We start from the raw sequence: 21,695 nt of genomic DNA on the forward strand, positions 1-21,695 counted from the left end.
CTCAATATCTGGTGATCCCCGCGACGTGATAAGCTCCCTGCTCACTCAGCTGGAACAGCCTAGGTAGCTACCGCAACAGCAGACTTTTGCTTCCGTAATCGTAAGTAATTTTTCAGCAAGTCTGCTCCCAACAATCGTGAGTATGGGGGGGAACTGTCAGCTAAGCAGACATGTCATGCTAGAAAGCTGCAGAAAATAATTAAGAATCATTATTTCATCACCAGGGGAAAAATAGCACAAGTCAGGCTAGGGGATTTAGAAGAATTGATAGGTGAAATAGCTTGCTGTTGCCCATTTTATCCAGAGGCGGGAACTCTGGACATCCAAGATTGGATCAAGATAGGCAACAGTCTTCATACGCTCCCAAGAGCCCCCATAAAGCAATTATTACTCTGGCAAAAATGCACAGAGGCCCTAGAACACATAGGGACAAAAAGTCTAAAAGCACCATCTCCAGTTCATGTGCCCTTAGAAGCAGACAGTAAAGAAGCAGGCAGACCGCCCATCAGTACACTCAATCCACATACCCTTCCCCCACCTTATCCACAAACTCCCTCAGAGACAGCAAATTCTCTGTATCCGCAGCTCCCCATACCCACACCCATGACACAGCCCATTCACACCTCCCCGCCTTCTTTAGAAAAACAGCCCTTAAGCACAATTAAGCCACAACCTGGCCTGTGCATAGGGTTTCACCAGGAACAGCAAAAAGGAAACCTTACAGGAAAAGAACTATTAGAAGGACTTCAAGCCTTTCCCATCACAGAAAGGACCCATGAACTATGGGGGGACAGAATATGAAATAGAACATCTGGGGACACACACTCACAAGGCACTGTCCCCTACCATGGCTCTTGTGGCTTCCTCTGCGTCCACCTCAGAGAAAAAAACCCCAGGAAACTAAAGACACTGAAATCAGAGAAGCTAGCCTCCCTCCACCTTACCCGCAAGCCCTTCCCCCACCAACCACCAACTCCCTGTACCCCCAGTTGCCATTGCCTGAGACAGTCATTGATTCTGCATCACTGATTTGTCCAGGTAAATTACCATCTCAAACCGCTGCTCCCGGTAACAATTTATGTGCCGCGGTCAGCATGCGATTTCACCTAGAACAAGTGAATGAAAATCTCACAAGGGATGAATTATTGGAAGGGATTCAAGCCTCTCCCATTACAGAAAGGACCAAAGAACTAGGTGGGACAGAATATAGTTGGTCCGCCCTTCCCTACAGTGTTCTTAGAGAACTCTGCACAAGTATCAAGGAGACAGAATTCCACTCCTCTTACACCCGAGGGTTGATAGAGGAATCCCTGACAGCAATAGAATTGAATACCGCCCAGAGTGTCATAAGCAGTAATTATGCCTCTAGGTCTTTAAAGAAATTAGCATATAAGACCTTGGGCCAGGCAGCAACATTCCTGATATCACAGTGGCATTACAAACAAAGACAGTATCGATATGAAAGAAATGATTTAATAAGACAGTACAATGACCTATTGCAGACCAGATTAAACCGAGTAATTGAGCAGACAGAGCAGACATGGAAGGAGTGTTTATCTTGGTCTTTGATATTCAGTTACAGAAAGTCTGCATTCCCCCACAGAAAGTGTATGCAGAGCCTTATGTTATAACTGTACTGAAACTTGAACAGTATACTGTGTAAATTTCATGTGAAATGTTCCCCTTTTGCAAAGTTAAATTGGCTCACATTTAAAATGACTCCATTTCTCTGAGATTTAAGCTTATAGCAATTGCTTGTATTGCCAGCGCACAGAACTTGTATTTTTACTGTAATTTTCCCTTTAGGACAAAATAAGTTAAGATAGAATCTGTCTACAAGAGATCAGCAAATCCTTGCCAGTCATTGTCTCTGGTTGATGTTATCTAGATTGTTATCACTTGCTGGTACACTTCTTGCATACTTAACTAAGTTAATGATATACAGGGCTGCTTTTCAGTTCCTATAGACTGAAGGATTAATTCATTGAATGAAGTTCTCTCCTCTGTTTATTTTCTTTTGAGAAACACTGTTCCTCCCCCTCTTACTCTGTCTTTCTGCTATTAACTCTTGGTTGCCACTCATGGGGGGGAGGGAGAACTTTTGAAAAGAAAAAACTGGACTTAGTACTGCAGTTTCTCTCCCTAGTTTCTATATTTGTTATAAATCTGATACATTTCTCTATCACAACACTTACTTTATACCTCTCAATTCCTGAATTATCTGCTGCAACTGTGCGTTGCAGCTTTCAAAGGGGGGCACAGATCAGATCTCCTGCTGATCCAAATCTTTTCCCTCAACCTTCAATGCATTCCTACACTAGCCCTTCCTCTCACTCTGTCTTTCTGTTGTTAATCTTTTTAATACTTTCAAACTTCTTTAATACTGAACTGAGGTTACTGACAAGGACATTTAATAGTAATAACAGTCACTTTAGCGTGCAGCAGATAGAGCGGAGCGAACAGCGTGTTTAATTTCCTATTCTAATAATTATATGAAGAAATTGTATTCTAATATTCTACATTGAAAGTAAGCTCAGGTATTCCACATTGAAAGTAAGCTCAGAGTATTATTGATTGAATTTATTGTTCCAGGTTGCAATCTATGGAGTAATGATGGTGCCTCCACTAGGAGGCGCTATGCTATTCTACCAGTTATATTATATTATTATTTTAATAATTCTGTTGTATACTAGTTTTTATTTTTCAGGTCTATAGTCCTCCTGTCTTAAGGAAACTTCAGTTTTATTTTCTTTTTCACAAATTTTTACAGAATTCTGAACCTTAAAATTTTTACTGATAGAGGTTGCTACATCTAAAGCAATCCCTCCCAAGCCTTTTCTTGCAAATCCAAATTGATTTTATTAAATTGAATAATAGAATTGATTTCTCCAAGGTTAAAAAAGTAAGAATTTCACTTTAATCCTTACCTTAGTAAATTTTTGCTGTATGCCAGTTTTTAATATTTTCCAGATTGACAGCCTTCCTGCCATGAGAGATGTGAAGATGAACACTTTGCAGCTTATTTTAACATTTTTCAAACATTTTTCTGACACCTTTTGATTTTTGATCTTTGATCTAATTTTGTTTTTGATACCTTTTGATACGAAATTTTTAGCTCAAATTATGTGTTATCTGTTGTCTGTCTTGATGTCAAGAAGACTGAATGAATATTTGCAGGATGGATGAATATATGTCAGTTTTGTGTAAATGAATATTTGCAGGATGAATGAATATGTGTCAGTCTTGTGTAACATATGTTTAATGTAATGTCTAAAATACTTATCGTTTGTGGTTCAGCCTACTGCAAATGACTTTTCCTTTAAATGATTAATTTACATGTATGCTATTTTACTGAATGAAAATTGATCACTGCATAAAAACTTTCTTGGTAATGGGATTACCCTCTGTTCTGAAAACTGATAATGGCTCTGCTTACTGCAGCCATTCCTTTGCATGAATTTTGTCAATAATTGAACATTAAATACATATTTGGCATCCCCTACAACACCACAGGGCAAGCCATTGTGGAGAGAGCCAATCATACCCTTAAGACAGCTCTTGACAAAACACAAACAAAAAGGAGGGAATGCCATTGGACTTCCCACTAAACAGGACTGGCTGAACAAAGTATTGTTTACTTTAAATCATCTAAACATATCAAATTCAAATAAGACCACAGCCATGGGTAATCATTATGGGACTAGGGTTAGTCACCCACAGCCATCAGTTTTGTATAGAATGTTTAACCCTGTCTGGTACGGTCCCGTTCCCTTAACATGGGGACGAGGATATGCTTCTCTTCTTGTTCCCACAGGTCCACTTTGGGTTCCAAGCTGTGGAAAGATGGAAAGGTGTCCAGGTCTAAAGGACCCAATCCCCAACTTCTCCCTGAGCCTCCACGGCCCTCAGAAGGACAGAGACCGGACTCCCCGCAAAAAGCAGCACCACATGACCTGGGGACAGATCAAGGCCCTATCCAACCAATCTGCACAACTCTTGGAACAGCAAGGCCTTGAGAAAACTCCAGAGAACTTCTTATTAGCCGCCTTTTCCTGCCTGAATGCCAACTCATTAACAATTGTGTTCTGCACCCTCCTCCTTTGCCTTATTTCTCCAGCTATGGCAATTTCCGAACAAGGACTCTGGCAGGACAACATGTACATCCTCGATGCACAGAACTTTTCACACCTGTTGAATCGAACAGACTGTTGGATCTGCACACACATGCCAACCCATGCCCGCGGAGAACTACTGATGCATGCTGTACCATTTAAGCTTACAGTATGGACTAATTATCCTTTACAGAGAGGTGTTTTCATTACTTCTCCAGTTGGTAATACCATAATACCCATCGGCAGCCGTATTCAAGAGACTGCCGCTCTTTGTTGGGACTATGATACAGGGGATGGGAAGGGGCTTCAGGTGGGAAAATATTCATATTGTAGCCGAACCATTGTATTAGAAGAAGTCATGATCAGATCATACTCTAATGTAACAGCATACCCTGAATTCCCAAAAAAATCACAGAATACTTGCATAGCTTTACCCACTATATGTGCAATTGGCTGATCTCAGGATGTTCCGTGGGAGAACCAAAAAGGTGTGATAGAAAAGAAAAATTCTCAGACAGGCAATTTAGCTTGTGTGAGTATGTAGCTGCAATGGTACAACAAGTCAAACAGCCCCGTAACTGGTACACTAACCAGATAGGGAACATTTGGATGCTGTATGGGTGTAGAGCATATATGCACATTCCCCCCCGATGGAGAGGCAGATGCACTCTAGGCTACATCCTCCCCTCATACTATGCAGTCAAAAATTTACCCAAAGCAAGACTCCGTAATGAAAGGAAGGCGATCAATAATCCCATAGATAAGTATACAGAAACCCAGGTAGCTAGAAGCCTGTTTCCCCCAATGGGGACAGCTATGAATTACAGAGACTTACACATCCTAGCTCACTGGACGACTGCCCTATTTAATCAGACAGTCCATGCATTAAAACTACTCACAACAGAAGTTTCTCAGATTAGAGAGGTAGCATTACAGAACCGCTATTCCTTAGACACCATTTTAGCTTCAAAGGGTGGTGTTTGTGCATTAATTGAATCTCATTGCTGTGTGTACATATCAGTTTATAAAGCAAACCTCACACATACCATAGAGCAGATAGAAACCATGGTTGCTGATGCACCACTTTCAGGCAGAATACCAACTTCTCCATGGGACTGGCTATGGTCCTGGCTCCCTGATATTTCTGGTCTCAAAAGGGTGATTCCTATTATAATGACCGTAATTGTCTTAATTATTTGCCTGTGCTGCTGTATTCAGTGCATACCCAACCTCATATCCATACTGAAACCTTGCTCTCAGCCCGGATACAAAGATGTCTTGTATGCTGTTTAATAGGGAATCCTGAGCCCTGCAGCAGTTGGTACACCACGCTGCACCAGATCTGGGTGATGTGGAGATTGAGGAGCTCTGCGGCAGCTGGCACACCATGCCGACTCAGCTTTTCTCTCCATATCCCCCTTCCCCTATCTCCAGCCCATTCCAAGACATAACAGATTTCAGTAGGTTTCTAAAGCTTTATTGTGCTGCTTAATAAAAACAGAAAAGGTGAGATGTGGGGAATTATGAGCTTTGCCGGCAGGCCATGTCAGGGCTTAACACTAACTTCCCTTCTCCCTGACCTTTGCACTGAATGAAGCAACACTAGTGCTTAACCCTTTCTGTCTAAGGAGAGGATACCTGACTGTCACGTATTTCTCTAGCTTATAATTAACCCTGACTGCCTGAAAGAATAGCTAGTTGCCACGTAGTCAGATGCAGGATAAAGACAGGAGGTATAGGATTCAGCAGCCAATGAAATGATCCATACACACCCCCTGAGCCAAGCCAATAGTGTAGTGACACGTCTGTATGCTATGGGGAGAGGAGCCAATGATGTGATGACACATTGTATGCTATTGAATGTATGTACAATAAAAAGGGGACCCATGGGAGTGGTCCTTCCCTTTTCCTGCCTGCCATGAATCCTGCCTGATGTGTCTTCATTGCCTCAATAATTTGTCTTCCCTTTGATTAACAAGAAACTCCCTTCGGGATCTCTTTTTATCTTAGCCACTGAGAAAGACACTTTCCTGGAAAATATTATTCCCATTCCCTTTTTTTTTGTAAAATAAGCCCAATAAGAGGCTCCAAATATCTAGTCAGTAAAGAAAACTCAGAACTTTTCTTAAAATGAGTTTCTGGTATAAACATGACATTTCACAAAACTAAGGGGATTATTTTCTAAGGACTTATCGCATGAGTTAGGGCCTAACGCACACGAAAAGGGCCTTTTCGTGGCAGTAACATTAAAATTAGGGGGAGGGGAGGCATCGGGGCGGAGTTAGGGAGGAGTCGGCGGCGGCACCACTGCCGGCAATAATGTTTTGCACTGCGGCCGGCAAAATCGCACCACTGTGCTGCAATCGGCTATGGGCTATCGCCCCTCTGCCCCCTCCTTCGCCCCCCCCCATCCCCTTTAGCGCAGGCTTCATCATTCCGCACGGAATGATGAATCGTGGCCTAAGTGGCCTAAGTGTATATAAATGTGTATATAAATGTGTATATAAATGTGGCTCAAACTACATAACATCTGCTGAGATCAACAAACCCGCAAAGTTCACACACATCACAATTATTGATGTCTGAAAAGTTTGTCAGCAAGCCAAAACACGTGAATTTAAAAGGTCACTGTTGGTCTTCTTGATCATGCACCCAATAGTATTTTTCAATCTTTTTCCATCACAAATAAAATAAAAGACATTGTCCTCTTGTAATATTTCTTGACTAACCTATCATTTATTGCAACCAAACTACTTTATATTTCCTGGTAAATTATCTTTTACTCACTTAAATTCTGACCTAAAAAGAGAATATTAGCTCTAAAAAAGCTAGTCAAGAAATTTATTTAGTTAGTCCAATAATAAAAGCATCACGTTATATGTTTTTTCTTTTTAGTTGTTAACCTTTATATTTGTTCAAGTGGACTAACACAGCAACCAACCTACTTTATCCAAATGAATAGTGAGTTTCAATACATTCCCTTGATGGCCATATGATGGCACTGGACTCATTTTTATGGTGAAGTAGCTGACTCCTGTGCCTAATGGAAGCAACCAACCAACCAACCCTGTTTTTTCAAGCCATTGAATGTTTCTTACCTCACACCCCAGTGCTTGTCAGACATATGGACAACAGAGAGAACACAAATTGACAAATAGTTTACACTTTAACTGAAAGTAACTTTATTCTGTGCAACTATGATATTAAAAACTTTAAGTGCAAATGTTAGGCTACAATAGCAAGGGCAAAGCCTCTTGATATTTTGAGGAGACATTTATATATAAATCATCCCCTCCTCCCCATAAAGTCACACAAACATAATGTCAGGTTACTGCAGTACTGTGTCTGTTAATGTACCATTTTTATGTTTTAAATTAATTTTGTAAAAATAGAACAATAAGAAACAAAGTAAAATGTGATTTCAAAGGCAGTTAGGGCAAGAGAATGAGAAGCAAGCTATTTGACCTTGGAGCTCATACCAATCATGAAAGGTGAAATATAAATGTCAGAAATTAAACTACAAATACAGCAGGTCTCAGCCTGTGGGATGTAATAAATAGTCCAGAAGGAAGCTAGCAATGACCTACAGATAATTTCTTAAGCAAAATATCTTTTTATAACTAGTGGTGATTTTCTGCCCGAAACGTTTTGAACTTTCCCCCTTTGTGGAAGGTGGAATCTCGCCAGTGGCTTTGACCTGGTACCTTTATTTTTTTTTTTAATAGAAAATTACTACTGTCCACAGTACTAAAGAAAAACAAATTTCAGGCCTGAGTAGGTCAAAAGTAAGTAGTCGTGCCTAGTATTGACCAGCAGTTGAGTGGCATTTCCACCAGAGACTGGCAAGCCTGATAATTTTATGTAAGAGCCTAGCCAGAGCCAAGCTGAGTGGAGGTTTGTCTCAAGCCAAGACTTGAGACAAACTGAGTTATAAAATATTAACTGAAATTCCAACCAAATATAACAAACAATTCATGTTTTTGGTAATGAATAAATATGGGCTACAAATTGGATTGGGTTGCTACAAGAGAACCCCAGGACAATGGTTTTAACTAATGCTTCTTTGTCAGGCATTTTAGATTTAGAGAGGCACCAGATGAGACTGATAATTATCACCTTTGCTTTTTATTTTGACTTTGGAGTCATTGGTTATTAAACTTTAGGAACTCTGTAAGCATAATATGCCACAAATCTTAAGCCAAAAGCCATTTTCTCTGACCAAACTAATATGGAAGAACAGCAAGGATTTTGAATTTTCCATTATGTTTTTAGATTGAAAAATGCAGACATTACAGAACAACAGCTTTTGTTATAAACTTTATTTGACAAGACCCAAACTGTTTACCTCCAGCCTTGTTTGAAACAAAGAACTTGGACCCTAATTGGATACTGTTTATCTAAGCATTCCTAAGATTATGTGGACATGTATTTGGATTTTCAGAAGGCATTTGACAAATTTCCTCATAAGAGGCTTCTCAGAAAAGTAAAAAGTCATGGGATAGGTGGCATGTCCTTTCATGGATTACAAACTGGTTAAAAGACAGGAAACAGAGTAGGATTAAATGGACAATTTTCTCAGTGGAAAAGGGTAAACACAGTGGACTGCCTCAAGGATCTGTACCAGGACATGTGGTTTTCAATATATTTATAAATGATCTGGAAAGGGAATACGAGTGAGGTAATCAAATCTGTGGATGATACAAAATCATTCAGAGCAGTTAAATCACAAGCAGATTATGATAAGTTGCAGGAGGACCTTGTGAGATTGGAAAATTGGGCATCCAATAGGGATGTGCAGCAGGGACGGATTCGTCCCATTCAGGATTCAGATTCGTAGGGGCCCAAATCCGTTGCATCTGTTCTCGGGGGCCCCCGATCCATTCATATGTCAAAAATACATTCTTTCTCCCAAAAAAACCTATCCCAACCCTTTAAAGTTATTTATCTACAACCCCCCATGACTTGCCAAAAGTCCCTGGTGGTCCAGCAGGGGTCCTGGAGTGATCTCCTGCACACAGGTCGTTAGCTGCCGGTATTCAAAATGGCGCCGATAGCCACTGCATGTCACAGGGGCTATCGGCGCTATTTTGAATACCGGCAGCCCCCAAGACTTGCCAAATGTCCTTGGTGGTCCAGCGGGGTTCCTGAAGTGATCTCCTGCACTCGGGTCGTCGGCTGCCAGTATTCAAAATGGCGCTGATAGCCTTTGCCCTTACTATGTCACAGGGGCTACCGGTGCCATTGGTCGGCCCCTGTCACATGGTAGGAGCAACTGACCAATGGCGCCGATAGCCCCTGTGACATAGTAAGGGCAAAGGCTATCGGTGCCATTTTGAATACTGGCAGCCGACAGCCCGAGTGCAGGAGATCGCTCCAGGAACTCTGCTGGACCACCAGATACATTTGGCAAGTCTTGGGGGGTCAGGAGGGTGGGGGGGGGGGGCCTATTCGTTGGTGATCCGTTGTATTCCTGGGGGTTTGCATTACGTTTCGGAATCCCCACAAATACAACGAATATGGCATGTACGTTGCGGATTCACAATACGTCGAAAACGAATGCAACCCTTAGCATCCAAATGGCATATAGGGAAAAATAACCCATGCTAGGTTCCGTATTAGGAGCTACCACCTAGGAAAGAGATCTAGGTGTCGTTCTGCATAATACATTGAAATCGTCGGCTCAGTCTGCTGCGGCAGTCAAGAAAGCAAACAGAATGTTAGGAATTATTAGGAAGGGAATGGTGAATAAAATGAAAAATGTTTTAATACCTCTGTATCGCTCTATGGTGAGACCTCACCTTGAATACTGTGTACAATTCTGGTTGCTGCATCTCAAAAAAAGATATAGTTGCGATGGAGAAGATACAGAGAAAGGTGACCAAAATGATAAAGGGGATGGAACAGCTCCCCTATGAGGAAAGGCTGAAGAGGTCAGGACTGTTCAGCTTGGAGAAGAGATGGCTGAGGGGGGATATAATGGAGGTCCTTAAAATCATGAGAGGTCTTGAATGAGTAGATGTGAATCAGTTATTTACACTTTCGGATAATAGAAGGACTAGGGCACTCCATGAAATTAGCAAGTAGTGTATTTAAAAATAATCAGGGAAAATTCTTTTTCACTCAATGCACAATTAAACTCTGGAATTTGTTGCCAGGGGATGTGGTTAGTGCAGTTAGTGTAGCTGGGTTTAAAACAGGTTTGGATAAGTTATTGGAGGAGAAGTTCATTATCAGCTATTAATCAAGTTGACTTAGAAAATAGCCACTGCTATTGCTAGCATAAATAGCATGGGATATACTTAGTTTTTGGGTACTTGCCAGGTTCTTGTAGCTTGGATTGACCACTTTTGGAAACAGGATGCTGGGCATGAAGGGCCCTTGGTCTGACCAAGTATGGCAATTTCTTATGTTTCTTATGTTGACATCGAGACAAAGACACTTCTCCAAAATATGAGAATCTTCCAATCAAAAGTTGTGCTTGACCATCATCCATATGCTTACACACAGGTGAATTTTCAAAGGAATTACGCATGTAAATTTAACAGCAAATTTAAAAAGCCATTTACCCGTATTAAGTGCACTGTATGTGGGTAAAACCTATGGACAATTCAATGCATATATTATAGGGATGTGAATCGTTTTTTGATGATTTAAAAAAATCGTCAGATATTTTTTAATTGTCAAAAATAGTTAGAGTCGTGATACAATAGAAATTCCCCCGATTTATCGTGAAAAATCGTAAATCGGGGGAGGGCGGGAAAACCGGCACACCAAAACAACCCCTAAACCCACCCCGACCCTTTAAAACAAATCCCCCACCCTCCCAAACCCCCCCAAAATGTTTTAAATTACCTGGTGGTCCAGTGGGGGGGGGGGGGGGTGTCCCGGTGCGATCTCCCACTCTTGGGCCATCGGCGCCATTTTGGCTGCCACTAATATAAATGGCGCCGATGGCTCGATAAAAAAAAAAAAAAAAACACCCAACCCTTTAAAATTACCCCCTTAGCCTCCCCCACTCTCCCGACCCCCCCACCCAAACTTTTTACACATACCTGGTGGTCCAGGGGGGCCGCGGGAGCGATCTCCCGTTCCCAGGCCATCAGCTGCCCTAAAACAAATGGCGCCGATGGCCCTTTGCCCTTACCATGTGACAGGGCAAAGGTAGCGCCGGCGCCATTTTGAATATATTATAAATACGGCCTGAGTGCAGGAGATTGCTCCCGGAACCCCACTGGACCCCCAGGGACTTTTGGCCAGCTTGGCCAGACTTGCCAAAAGTCCAGCGGGGGTCCGGGAGCGACCTCCTGCACTCGGGCCATATTGCCAGTATTCAAAATGGCGCCGGCGCTACCTTTGCCCTCACTAAGTCACAGGGGCCGACCGCCGGCGCCATTTTGAATACTGGCAATACGGCCCGAATGCAGGAGATCGCTCCCGGACCCCCGCTGGACTTTTGGCAAGTCTTGTGGGGGTCAGGAGGCTACCCCAAGCTGGCCAAAAGTCCCTGGGGGTCCAGCGGGGGTCCGGGAGCGATCTCCTGCACTCGTGACGTCGGGTGACAGGAACCAAGATGGCGCCGGCGCTACCTTTGCCCTGTCATATGGTAAGGGCAAAGGGCCACCGGCGCTATTTCTATTAACGCAGCCGTGGCCCGAGAGCGGGAGATCGCGCCAGGACCCCCCCCCCCACTGGACCCCAGGTAATTTAAAACATTTTGGGGGGTTTTGGGAGGGTGGGGGATTTGTTTTAAAGGGTCGGGGTGGGTTTTAGGGTTGTTTTGGTGTGCTGGTTTTCCCGCCGATTTACGATTTGACGATTTTTTAACAAAAAAACCCATGACAATCAGATTTCCCTCCCCCCCCCAGCCAAAATCGATCGTTAAGACGATCGATCACACGATTCACATCCCTAATGAAGACAGGCCCGCACAGCAAGCAGTCCCGGGGAGGGCAGGAGAGAAGTGCAGGATATGAGTACTTGCGGTCGCAGCAGTCTGCGACCAACAGGCTTAACATTTTTTTAATCAAAATGCACTTCATTTGAGCCTGCAATGAAATAGGTTTGTAAATAGCATTCCCTCTTGGGTAGGAATAAAATGCCACTTAATATTAATAGTGAAATATTAATGAGATGTTTTGCTTCTGTACAAGCTGATGTTGCACAGATATTTGTAAAAAAGAAAGTGATAAACAAGCGTTATTTAAAATGGTACTGTTGCCTAAACTTTTATACTCACTGCAAATGTTGCCTCTTTGGAGCTTAGTGAAGGATCTCAGATCCCTGCAAAAGGCTTTTTTAAATGTTGTATACATTTTTATGGAGCTACAAGAAGCCTAGAACCAACTTTGCAGAACTTTCTCTCCTCAATAGGGTGGTGGTGGGGGAATTGCTTTTCTAGACATTTATGAGGTCAATATTCAAACATAGCCTGTCATGTAAGTTAGCCAGATAAGACTTATCTGGCTAACTTACACAGGATATTTAGCAGCACAGCTATGCTGTTGAATATCCCTATATTTAGTGCTACGCAGCTGGATAAATGTTAGCTGGCTAAGTTTAGACCTGCTATGGAGCAGGTCTAACTTATCTGGTTAACTTAACTGGGTAAATAATGATATTGAGACTTAATGTGGTTAAGTTATCCAGATAAGTAGCACAGTTATGCCAACTGCCTTTCCACTGTCTATCCAGCTAACTACTTAGTTGGATATGCGACTTATCTGGCTAAGTGGTAATCACTGATTGTAGCTAGAAATTCAGCAGCTGCCACTTAGCCAGATAAGTCACTACTTATGTGACTAAGCATTTAGCATTTTTGAATATCAGGCCTGGTCTTTATAACCTCACTTGTAAAATGCAACATATATACGATGATTCCAAAAGGAAAGTGGAGCAAGGCCAACTTCACAAGTAAGGATATAATCAGAAAAAGATGAGGTCTGAAAAGTTCAACAAAATATCCAAAGTCTGGGAACTGAGAAGTCATAGTTATTAAGAGTCAATAAGTCTGAAGGACAGCAATCATTTTTAATATAGATAGCCGGTCCTCCTTTTCTTTAACACGACCATGTGTCACAACCTGCATCGGAAGGGACACAGAACTGCAAGTTAAAATACAAATATCATAACATCAAAAAGATATCAGAAAGAGACATTTTTAAATAACAGCTATGAAATCATGACCCATCCAAAAACAAAATAAGAACATACCAGAGCAAGTCACTCAGGCTGACTAAGTGTTAAGGTAGTGTGATTGATTTGATCAGGTACCATCATTTGTTAATCAGAACTGTAGTGAGTTATTCAGGACAACTAACTGTAGTGTAAATCTCCAAAGGGATTGATTTGCACTAATTTACCTTAGAAGCACAATATATATTGCAAGGGAAGAGCTCAGTAATCCACAACCCAGTGAGAGCACTGAGAGGAGAGGATCACCTTGCTGGTGGCTGGAAGGAATCAGTAAGTTTTGCTTGAGAAATTTTTGTTTTCATTGGGGAGAAGTAAACTATTGGGGTATATTATTTCATGTGTTTGTGCTTTTAATAGGAAGGCAGCTAATAAACAGAAGTTAGTGTGTTTGTTGAAATTCCTTTAAAACAAATGCACATCTCTAGTATCAACACTTTCAACATATATGAAAGCAATACAACAGGAACTAACACAACTAAAACTAACATTAAACCCCCAAAAGACTGAAATCATTTGGTTACTTCAATAGTAAAACCACAAGCTCTAGATATGGGCAATTTCCAAATTACTCCATCAAATCAAGTATGGGATCTAGGTATCCAACTTGATGAGAACCTTATGATAAATTAGTAGGGATGTGAATCGTTTTTTGACGATTTAAAATATCGTCCGATATATTTTAAATCGTCAAAAAATCGTTAGGGCCACGATACAATACCAATTCCCCCGATTTATCGTTAAAAAATCGTAAATCGGGGGAAGGGGGAGGGCAGGAAAACCGGCACACTAAAACCCCCTAAAACCCACCCCCAACCCTTTAAATTAAATCCCCCACCCTCCCGAACCCCCCCCCAATGCTTTAAATTACCTGGGGATCCGGCGGTGGTCCAGAACAGCGGCGGTCCGGAACGGCCCCCTCAATAGAATCGTGTTGTCTTCAGCCGGCGCCATTTTTCAAAATGGCCGCCGCAAAATGGCGGCGGCCATAGACAAAAACGATTCGACAGAGGAGGTCGTTCCGGACCCCCGCTGGACTTTTGGCAAGTCTTGTGGGGGTCAGGAGGCCCCCCCAAGCTGGCCAAAATTTTCCTGGGAGTCCAGCGGGGTTCCGGGAGCGATTTCTTGCCGCGATTCGTTTTCGTACGGAAAATGGCGCCGGCCATACGCGTATGGCCGGCGCCATTTTCAGCGGGGGTTTCGGACCGCCGCTGAACGACCTCCTGCACTCGATCTCCTGCCGGCGCCATTTTCCGTACGAAAACGATTCGCGGCAAGAAATCGCTCCCGGAACCCCGCTGGACTCCCAGGAAACTTTTGGCCAGCTTGGGGGGGCCTCCTGACCCCCACAAGACTTGCCAAAAGTCCAGCGGGGGTCCTGGAACGACCTCCTCCGTCGAATCGTTTTTGTCTATGGCCGCCGCCATTTTGCGGCGGCCATTTTGAAAAATGGCGCCGGCTGAAGACAACACGATTCTATTGAGGGGGCCGTTCCGGACCGCCGCCGTTCTGGACCACCGCCGGATCCCCAGGTAATTTAAAGCATTTGGGGGGGTTCGGGAGGGTGGGGGATTTAATTTAAAGGGTCGGGTGGGTTTTAGGGGGGTTTAGTGTGCCGGCTCACGATTTTAACGATTTTTCACGATAGTTTACACACCCAAACGGCAACAATACGATTCCCTCCCCCTCCCAGCCGAAATCGATCGTTAAGACGATCGAGGACACGATTCACATCTCTATAAATTAGTTACTACAGGTTTCGCCAAGCTGCGAATATTAGAAAGATTGAAACCTTTATTAGCATTCGAGGACTTTCATTATATCTTGCAAACCCTAATTTTTTCAAACCTAGATTACTGTAACTCATTGTTACTCGGCCTTCCAACATGTCTATTAAAACCGTTACAATTATTACAAAATGCTTCAGCAAGACTTTTTTGTTAGGAACTAGAAAATCTGATCACATTACACCCTCATTCATCTCTCTATACTGACTTCCAGTACAGGCTCGAATACATTTTAAGTTATAAACGCTAATATTAAAAATCATGAATTCCAGTAACATTAGTATGATAGGAGTGACAATACAACCATACACACCTCAGCAAACACTAAGATCTAAAAATAAAGGACTATGACTGTACCCACAATACGGAGCTGACACAAGTAAGATCTTGTGTTTTCCATAGCGGGTCCAAAGCTTATGGACTCCCTACCTGGGATGCTACAGTTAATTCCAGATAGAAAGAGATTTAAATGTGAGCTAAAAACATGACTATTCAAAAATGCATATAATCTAACTTAAAACACCTGAATGCAGAAAGAAACAATAACAAGAAAGTCAAAAGATACTAACTGAAGCACGAAGAGAATGAAAGTATCGAAACAACGTAATAACTAAAATGTGTAATCTGTTATATCATTTTATTTTTTTCTATTTTAACTTTCTTTACTCTTTGACCATATCTTAAATCTTAAGTCAAATGTATAGGAACAATTCGATTCGATTAATAGATGTCAATGCCTAACTCCATTACCCGTTAGTACTTGTTGATTTATAACTATGAATGTTACTTTTGTAAACCCTTGTGATTTTTTAATATGGAAAAACGGTATATAAAATGTCTAAAGAAATAAAAAAAGAAATAAACATCTAAAAAGTAAATCTGGGTACAGTCAATGCTGCAGATAAATTGTAAATTCAAGTCTCATATTAAGCCAGTCAAGGAAAGTGAAGAAATGAAGCTCGGTGCCAGATCATATTAGAAAAATGTCATTGATAAAAAGCAGCGATATAGAAATGAGCTACCAAAAAGCAGAGGAATATAAATAGCAGGATTCAAATTCAGAAACAAAGGCATGTGAAGACAAAGGCCATTGTGGGACCCATCACTATGCCTGTTATCCGCTGAAAAAAGTGACCTTCAAGAAGAAAATTATTTTTGGTGAGAACTAGTCAAGTGAGCTTAACCAGGAATTTGGTAGGGACCCTACTGTCGACCAGACATTGGTCTAGTATCATGCGAACGATGGTGATAGCAGATTCCTGCAATATATTTGAGTATAGAGAGACAATATCAAGAATGATTAACCAAAATGAGTCAGCAGGGAGGGAAAGTGTGTCTAAAGCGGTACTAAAATGTCCAGAGTTGCCTATGTATGATGAGACTAGGTATATGAATGGACAGCAGCTCAAGCAATGAGCCTATGCTCACTATAATGGGATGGCCAGGTGGATTCACTAGGGACTTGTGTACCTTAAGTAGAACATAAAAGGTAGGTATCACAGGGTATCGTTCTACAATGAAGTCAGCTTCCTTGGGTGTAAGAAAAGACCAAATTGAACTAAAATGGTAATTTCATTTAATAAGTGTGGAATCGGATTGGGCGAACGTTCTTTGTAATAACAAGGGTCCATAAGTTGATGGTATTCCTAAGTGCTATAAACTTGGCGGTCCAGAATAACATGCTGCCACCTTTAGCAGCAGGTTTGTTAATAATCTATGGAGCAGTCGATAAATTACAGATGGATTAACGTTCTTCCCAGGATACATTATGATGCTGTTTATATGAGAGGTTTTCTCGGTGAGCAATGTGACAAACAAGTCTCTCAAAGGTCTGAATCAGTGGGTCAGTAGGACCAAGTGGAACCCATTTCGACGGATGAAATATCACTGAGGAATCTTGAGCAGACTTATGTTGTAAGAAAAATAGCTTCAATTTGAGTAGGCAAAATTAGCGTTGCAGATGTAACCGGGCATCAAATGGGTCATAGTGAATAGTGGGTATGAACAAAAGTCCAAAATTTAAAACTCTAGTTTCAATGGTAGATAAAGGTTAGGAAGACAAATTGAAAAAGATCGAGTCGGATTGAGTCATAAAATTAATGTCATGTCTCAATTCCTGGGGAAAGTGATTCACCAAAAGTCTGTACATGGACAAGTCTGATGTTGGTGTCGAGACCGGATTATCTGAGAGGATACTGGAAAAGGATCCTATTGCATCTGACCACGTGGGTGTCTTGTCTCGAAAAGGGTGGGTGGTATCCTGAGGGTCTGACACTGAGCCAGTGAATGATCCAGAAGAGGAGGATCCCACATGGAAATGAGAACAGGACTGATTCGTCCCCTGATAAGTCTTCTGATGAGGAAGCATAAGAAATGTGTTTGCAAGATGGACATTTTGAGGACATCCATGGATAAATGAAACTGCAGATATAGTCAAGTTCGTCATGTTGGGGACTGATTGTTTATTTTAAAAAAATTGCTTTCCTTTGGACTGCTTGACTATTAATAAAAGTTCCCAGACTGTGGATATTTTATTGAACTTTTTAGACTTTATTTTGTTCTGATTATAAATTTAGTGTGATGACAATGTAATTAAGAGTTTTGCTCCTTTCTTGCTATCCTAGATTTTGCATGTAAATCTTTCAAAATTCCCGTGCAAGTTTAAAAATAATATCCTGGTTAGGGCCAGGAGGACATTTTGGAGGAAGATGTAAAATATGGAAGGAAAAAGCAGATTTCCTCATATCTCCCCTTGGTGGGAAATTTAAGATTTTGAATTGGGTATGAATAATTCTATATTTTTGGAGTGGCAAAATAAAGGAATTGGCATAGTGGCAGCTGCCATGATTAACCATAAAGAAGTTTAATGTAATGTCGTTTCACTAGTTACAGGAACACTTTCAAATTCCACAAAGACATTTTTATACTTGTTTGTAGGCCAGACACAATATACTCTCAAAGGTAAGCAAAGGAGACAATATTTTGAGAAGGAATCCACTAAAATTCATTTTAAAATAGATTGGGAGCTAGGGTACTTTTTCTATTTAGTACAAAATTTTATACAACAGTAGTTGAGTACACATTAATAATCTTAGTTTTAAATGGCAAAAGACCTTAAACATTACAATCACACAAGATGAGAGTAGAGGTTTTCTATATCAAGTGGAAAGTGTTTCTCTGGAGATGAGATTCAGGGAAATGCAATATAAGATAATTTAAGAAGTTTTCATTAATCAAGTAATAGGTCACAAAACAGGATGGCTGCAAGCTTCTAGTATGAAGAGGCTTCTGGGTGAATGATGCTTAATGTCTTGTAATTTATAAAAATTAATTAGTTCTAGAAAGTTCTTTGTATTGCAAACAAAAATGTCACATTTGCTTTGGCAAAGTCCTGATGTTAGAGGAAAAGAAGGGTTATCTGAAAGCAAGTTCATATAATAAGTTTATATCATTATCAGGTCAATACAGTAAAGTGCGGCCGCGGTTACCCTGCTTCTAACCCGCTTTCTACTCACTTTTCGGCCGCGTTAGTCCAACCCATGATACACTATCCCCTTTAACCCATTCTTACCGCCTCTTTAAATCACCGGGTAACCCCTTCCGCCCACGGCATGTATATTAGATGTAAACGATCGAATTAGCTATTCCCTCCCATACAGTAACGCGTGCCCCGACTATCGCTTTTTTAACCTGCAGTTTTGCCGCGCGTTTAACCTGCTAATTTACCGCCTACCCTTACCCCTGCGTTAGAGGCAGGGGTAAGGGTAGGTGGCAAACTTTCCCCCAGCCCCCGCTCACCTGCCCAGGCCGCGTCCATGGGTGCTGGTCTCCGGGGCAGCCCCAGTCCTCTCTCCCCTCTTCCCGAAGCAACGAAAGCGGAAAAAGCGAAAAAAAAAAAAAAAAAAGTAGCAACGAAGCGACTTACTTTTCTTGCAGCCCTCCTCCGGAGACGGACCGCGGCTCCCCTGCCTCCCGGAAGCAGCTGCCGGCGAAGATGGATACCTGCACGGGTGAAAGCGGCCCCTGTGCGTGCAATTTGGCCGCTCAAGGCGTGACATCACGACGTTTGGCGTCATGGCATGTGACGTCACGTCTTGAGCGGCCAAATTGCACGCACAGGGGCTTTCGCCCGTGCAGGCATCCATCTTCGCCGGCGGGGCCGCTTTCGCCGCCGGCTGCCCCCCGGGAGGCAGGGGAGCCGCGGTCTGTCTCCGCCGATGTCCATCTCCGGAGGAGGGCTGCAAGAAAAGTAAGTCGCTTCGTTGCTTTACACTTTACATGTCGTTTCACCAGTCCTCTCTCCCCCCTTCCCTGCGCCTTGCTTCGGGAGGAGGGGAGAGAGGACTGGCAATCCCGAGCGTAGGAGAACCGTCCACTTCCTGGTACCTGTCATTTCAAATGACATTTGAAATGACAGATACCAGCGTGTCCGTGAAGCGTTAGGCCCGCGCACCCAGGATACTGTATAGTGCTCTATACAGTAAAATGGGTTGCGCGGGCCTAACGCTTCACGGACGCTTCTTGGACGCAGCTTGCATTTGCATGACATTTCAATACGGTATCGAGCGGTAGGTGAGCCGGACTGTGCGTGCGGCAACCGCGGGTGCGCCCGGCACTAACGCAGCTCTTACTGTATCGACCTGTATGTTTGGTCGCTGCTAGGAAAAAAGTTTTGCTTAAGTGGGCTAAAATAAGTCCACCAGACATATCCTCTATGGACTTCTTTTAAGATCAGTTTGACAGAGATGGATAGAATTGATACATGGACTAAAACAGATAGGAAACAAGGTGAAATATGGAATAATTTTGACTGGTTTCCAGGGGAAGAAAAACATACTACATTCACAGAAGTCCACCTAAGAGAGAAATGGATGACTCATGTTAATCACATGTAAGGAATGTAATCATAGCAAAAAACATAATAGATGGAGATGTAACCAGCCTTGTATTAAGCTGTGTGATGTTAACAGTGTGAATGGGATAGTTTTATTGTTGTTATTTTAATGGAAAAAATGTTTCTACCATACTCTTGTTACTAATTGCTAAACTATTTTATTTGCATGTGAGAAGAACAGCATGACACTTTCTTTACATGTGCTTTGAGGTAAAAAAATGAATTACATAGATTAATGCCAATAATAAGAAAAAACAGTTATCTGATCTTTTTACCTTTCTATTCTGATTCTTTTTTTTCCATGTCAGATGTCACCTCTTTAGCTTCTGTCTATCTCTGTTCACTCCTTTTCACTTTCGCTTTTCTCCATCATTCTGTATATCTAGTAATATGGACCATTTCTCTCCCATTTATTCTTTTCCATTTCTTTCTCTACTCTTTCCAAAATCTTTCCTGTCCTTGCTCTGTATCCTGTGAAGTCACAGTTCACCATGTCTCATCCCTTCGTGCAGCTGGGTATCTCTTCTCTTCCTTCCTGACCACTGGGTATTTCCTCCATCCCCATTTCAACATTTTATATCCTCAGGCCACTCTTCCTTCCCTTCTCACCCCACCCCATAGGCCTCCTTCCCTTTCATCCTTCACTGTTCACAGGCCTTTTTTTTGTTTTGTCTTATGTCTATCCTTCTCTATTCTCAGGCCTTTTTTGCTTCTATTTTCCTCTTTTTGTCTCTTTTATCCCTCAATTTCATGCCTTTTTATTTTTTTTTCTCTATTTGCTACCCATCAATGAAATGAACTAGTGTTGGGCTATCTAAATTTATCCCTCTTCTCATCACAATAGAAGTGGACCATCTCACTCCTTTTCCATGGCAGTACACTGGTCTCTCTTTCCTTTGGCTCATTTTTCTTCAAAAATAGTTCGTTTTTCTGGCCCTTCCTTCCCACAGTTGAAAGCTAACTTTCCTTCCTTCCCCAAAGTTTGTCGTTCTCTCCTGCTCTGCCTCTTTTCCTGCAACTGAATTTAGGCTTTTTGAGTCTTTGCTTTGGAGAATATGATGGCTTAAGTACCTAAATACTTTCTTATATTACTTAGTGCAAAGTTTTAGCAGTCTTATTGATTCTGGGGAAAATTGTATTCGCTGTAGATTCTGAAGGGACCATTGTGGTCTCAAAATTTATGGGCAATACGACTTAAGCTACTTTCAATTACATACTCACCTTCTTCCCTGCCTTCTCTCCTCCCCAAGAGATTACAAGAGTTCCTAGTAGTCTTTGTCTTTTTAGTGAAAATTCTACATGAAACCACAACAGGCTAAATGAATACAGGGTTTAGATGAACAAGGAGCAATCTATTATTTTTTCCCAGAGAGTGGTCTCATTGGAATATAAGTAGAACATCTTACAGGTTCAATGGAGGCTGCTCATTTTTCTTAATTTTATCTTCCACACTAAGAACATTTACAAAACACTTCCCAGGAAGCAGAGTTGTACAAACACTGGCAATAAAAACACTATGAACAGTGCTAGAAATATCACACAGAAGAATGGCACAATTAGGAAAATGCTGCTTGTGATCATTCTGTCCTCTGAGATTCTTCCTTTCTATGCAAGGTTCTGTGTCATCTATTTCATAATATTCACTATGAAAACAAGAAGAGACAAAGATCTGTCAGTAATATCATGACACATTCCATATTTTCATAGTCAAGA

At 41.8% G+C, this 21,695-nt stretch overlaps 1 protein-coding gene across 4 annotated transcripts in view; it reads right to left on the minus strand.

The window, feature by feature from the left end:
• Window positions 1-20,300: 20,300 nt before the first annotated feature.
• The window catches only part of INPP5D (inositol polyphosphate-5-phosphatase D), a 243,623-nt gene continuing 242,228 nt past the window's right edge, over window positions 20,301-21,695 (minus strand). For all 4 annotated transcript variants that reach the window (XM_029616170.1, XM_029616171.1, XM_029616172.1 and 1 more), the window contains one exon: window positions 20,301-21,625. In XM_029616170.1, the coding sequence (XP_029472030.1) occupies window positions 21,623-21,625 (3 nt within the window). In that variant the 3' untranslated portion in view covers window positions 20,301-21,622. The remainder of the gene's footprint in view (window positions 21,626-21,695) is intronic.

The sequence above is a fragment of the Rhinatrema bivittatum genome, chromosome 9 (assembly GCF_901001135.1).
Source record: "Rhinatrema bivittatum chromosome 9, aRhiBiv1.1, whole genome shotgun sequence".
NCBI lineage: Eukaryota > Metazoa > Chordata > Amphibia > Gymnophiona > Rhinatrematidae > Rhinatrema > Rhinatrema bivittatum.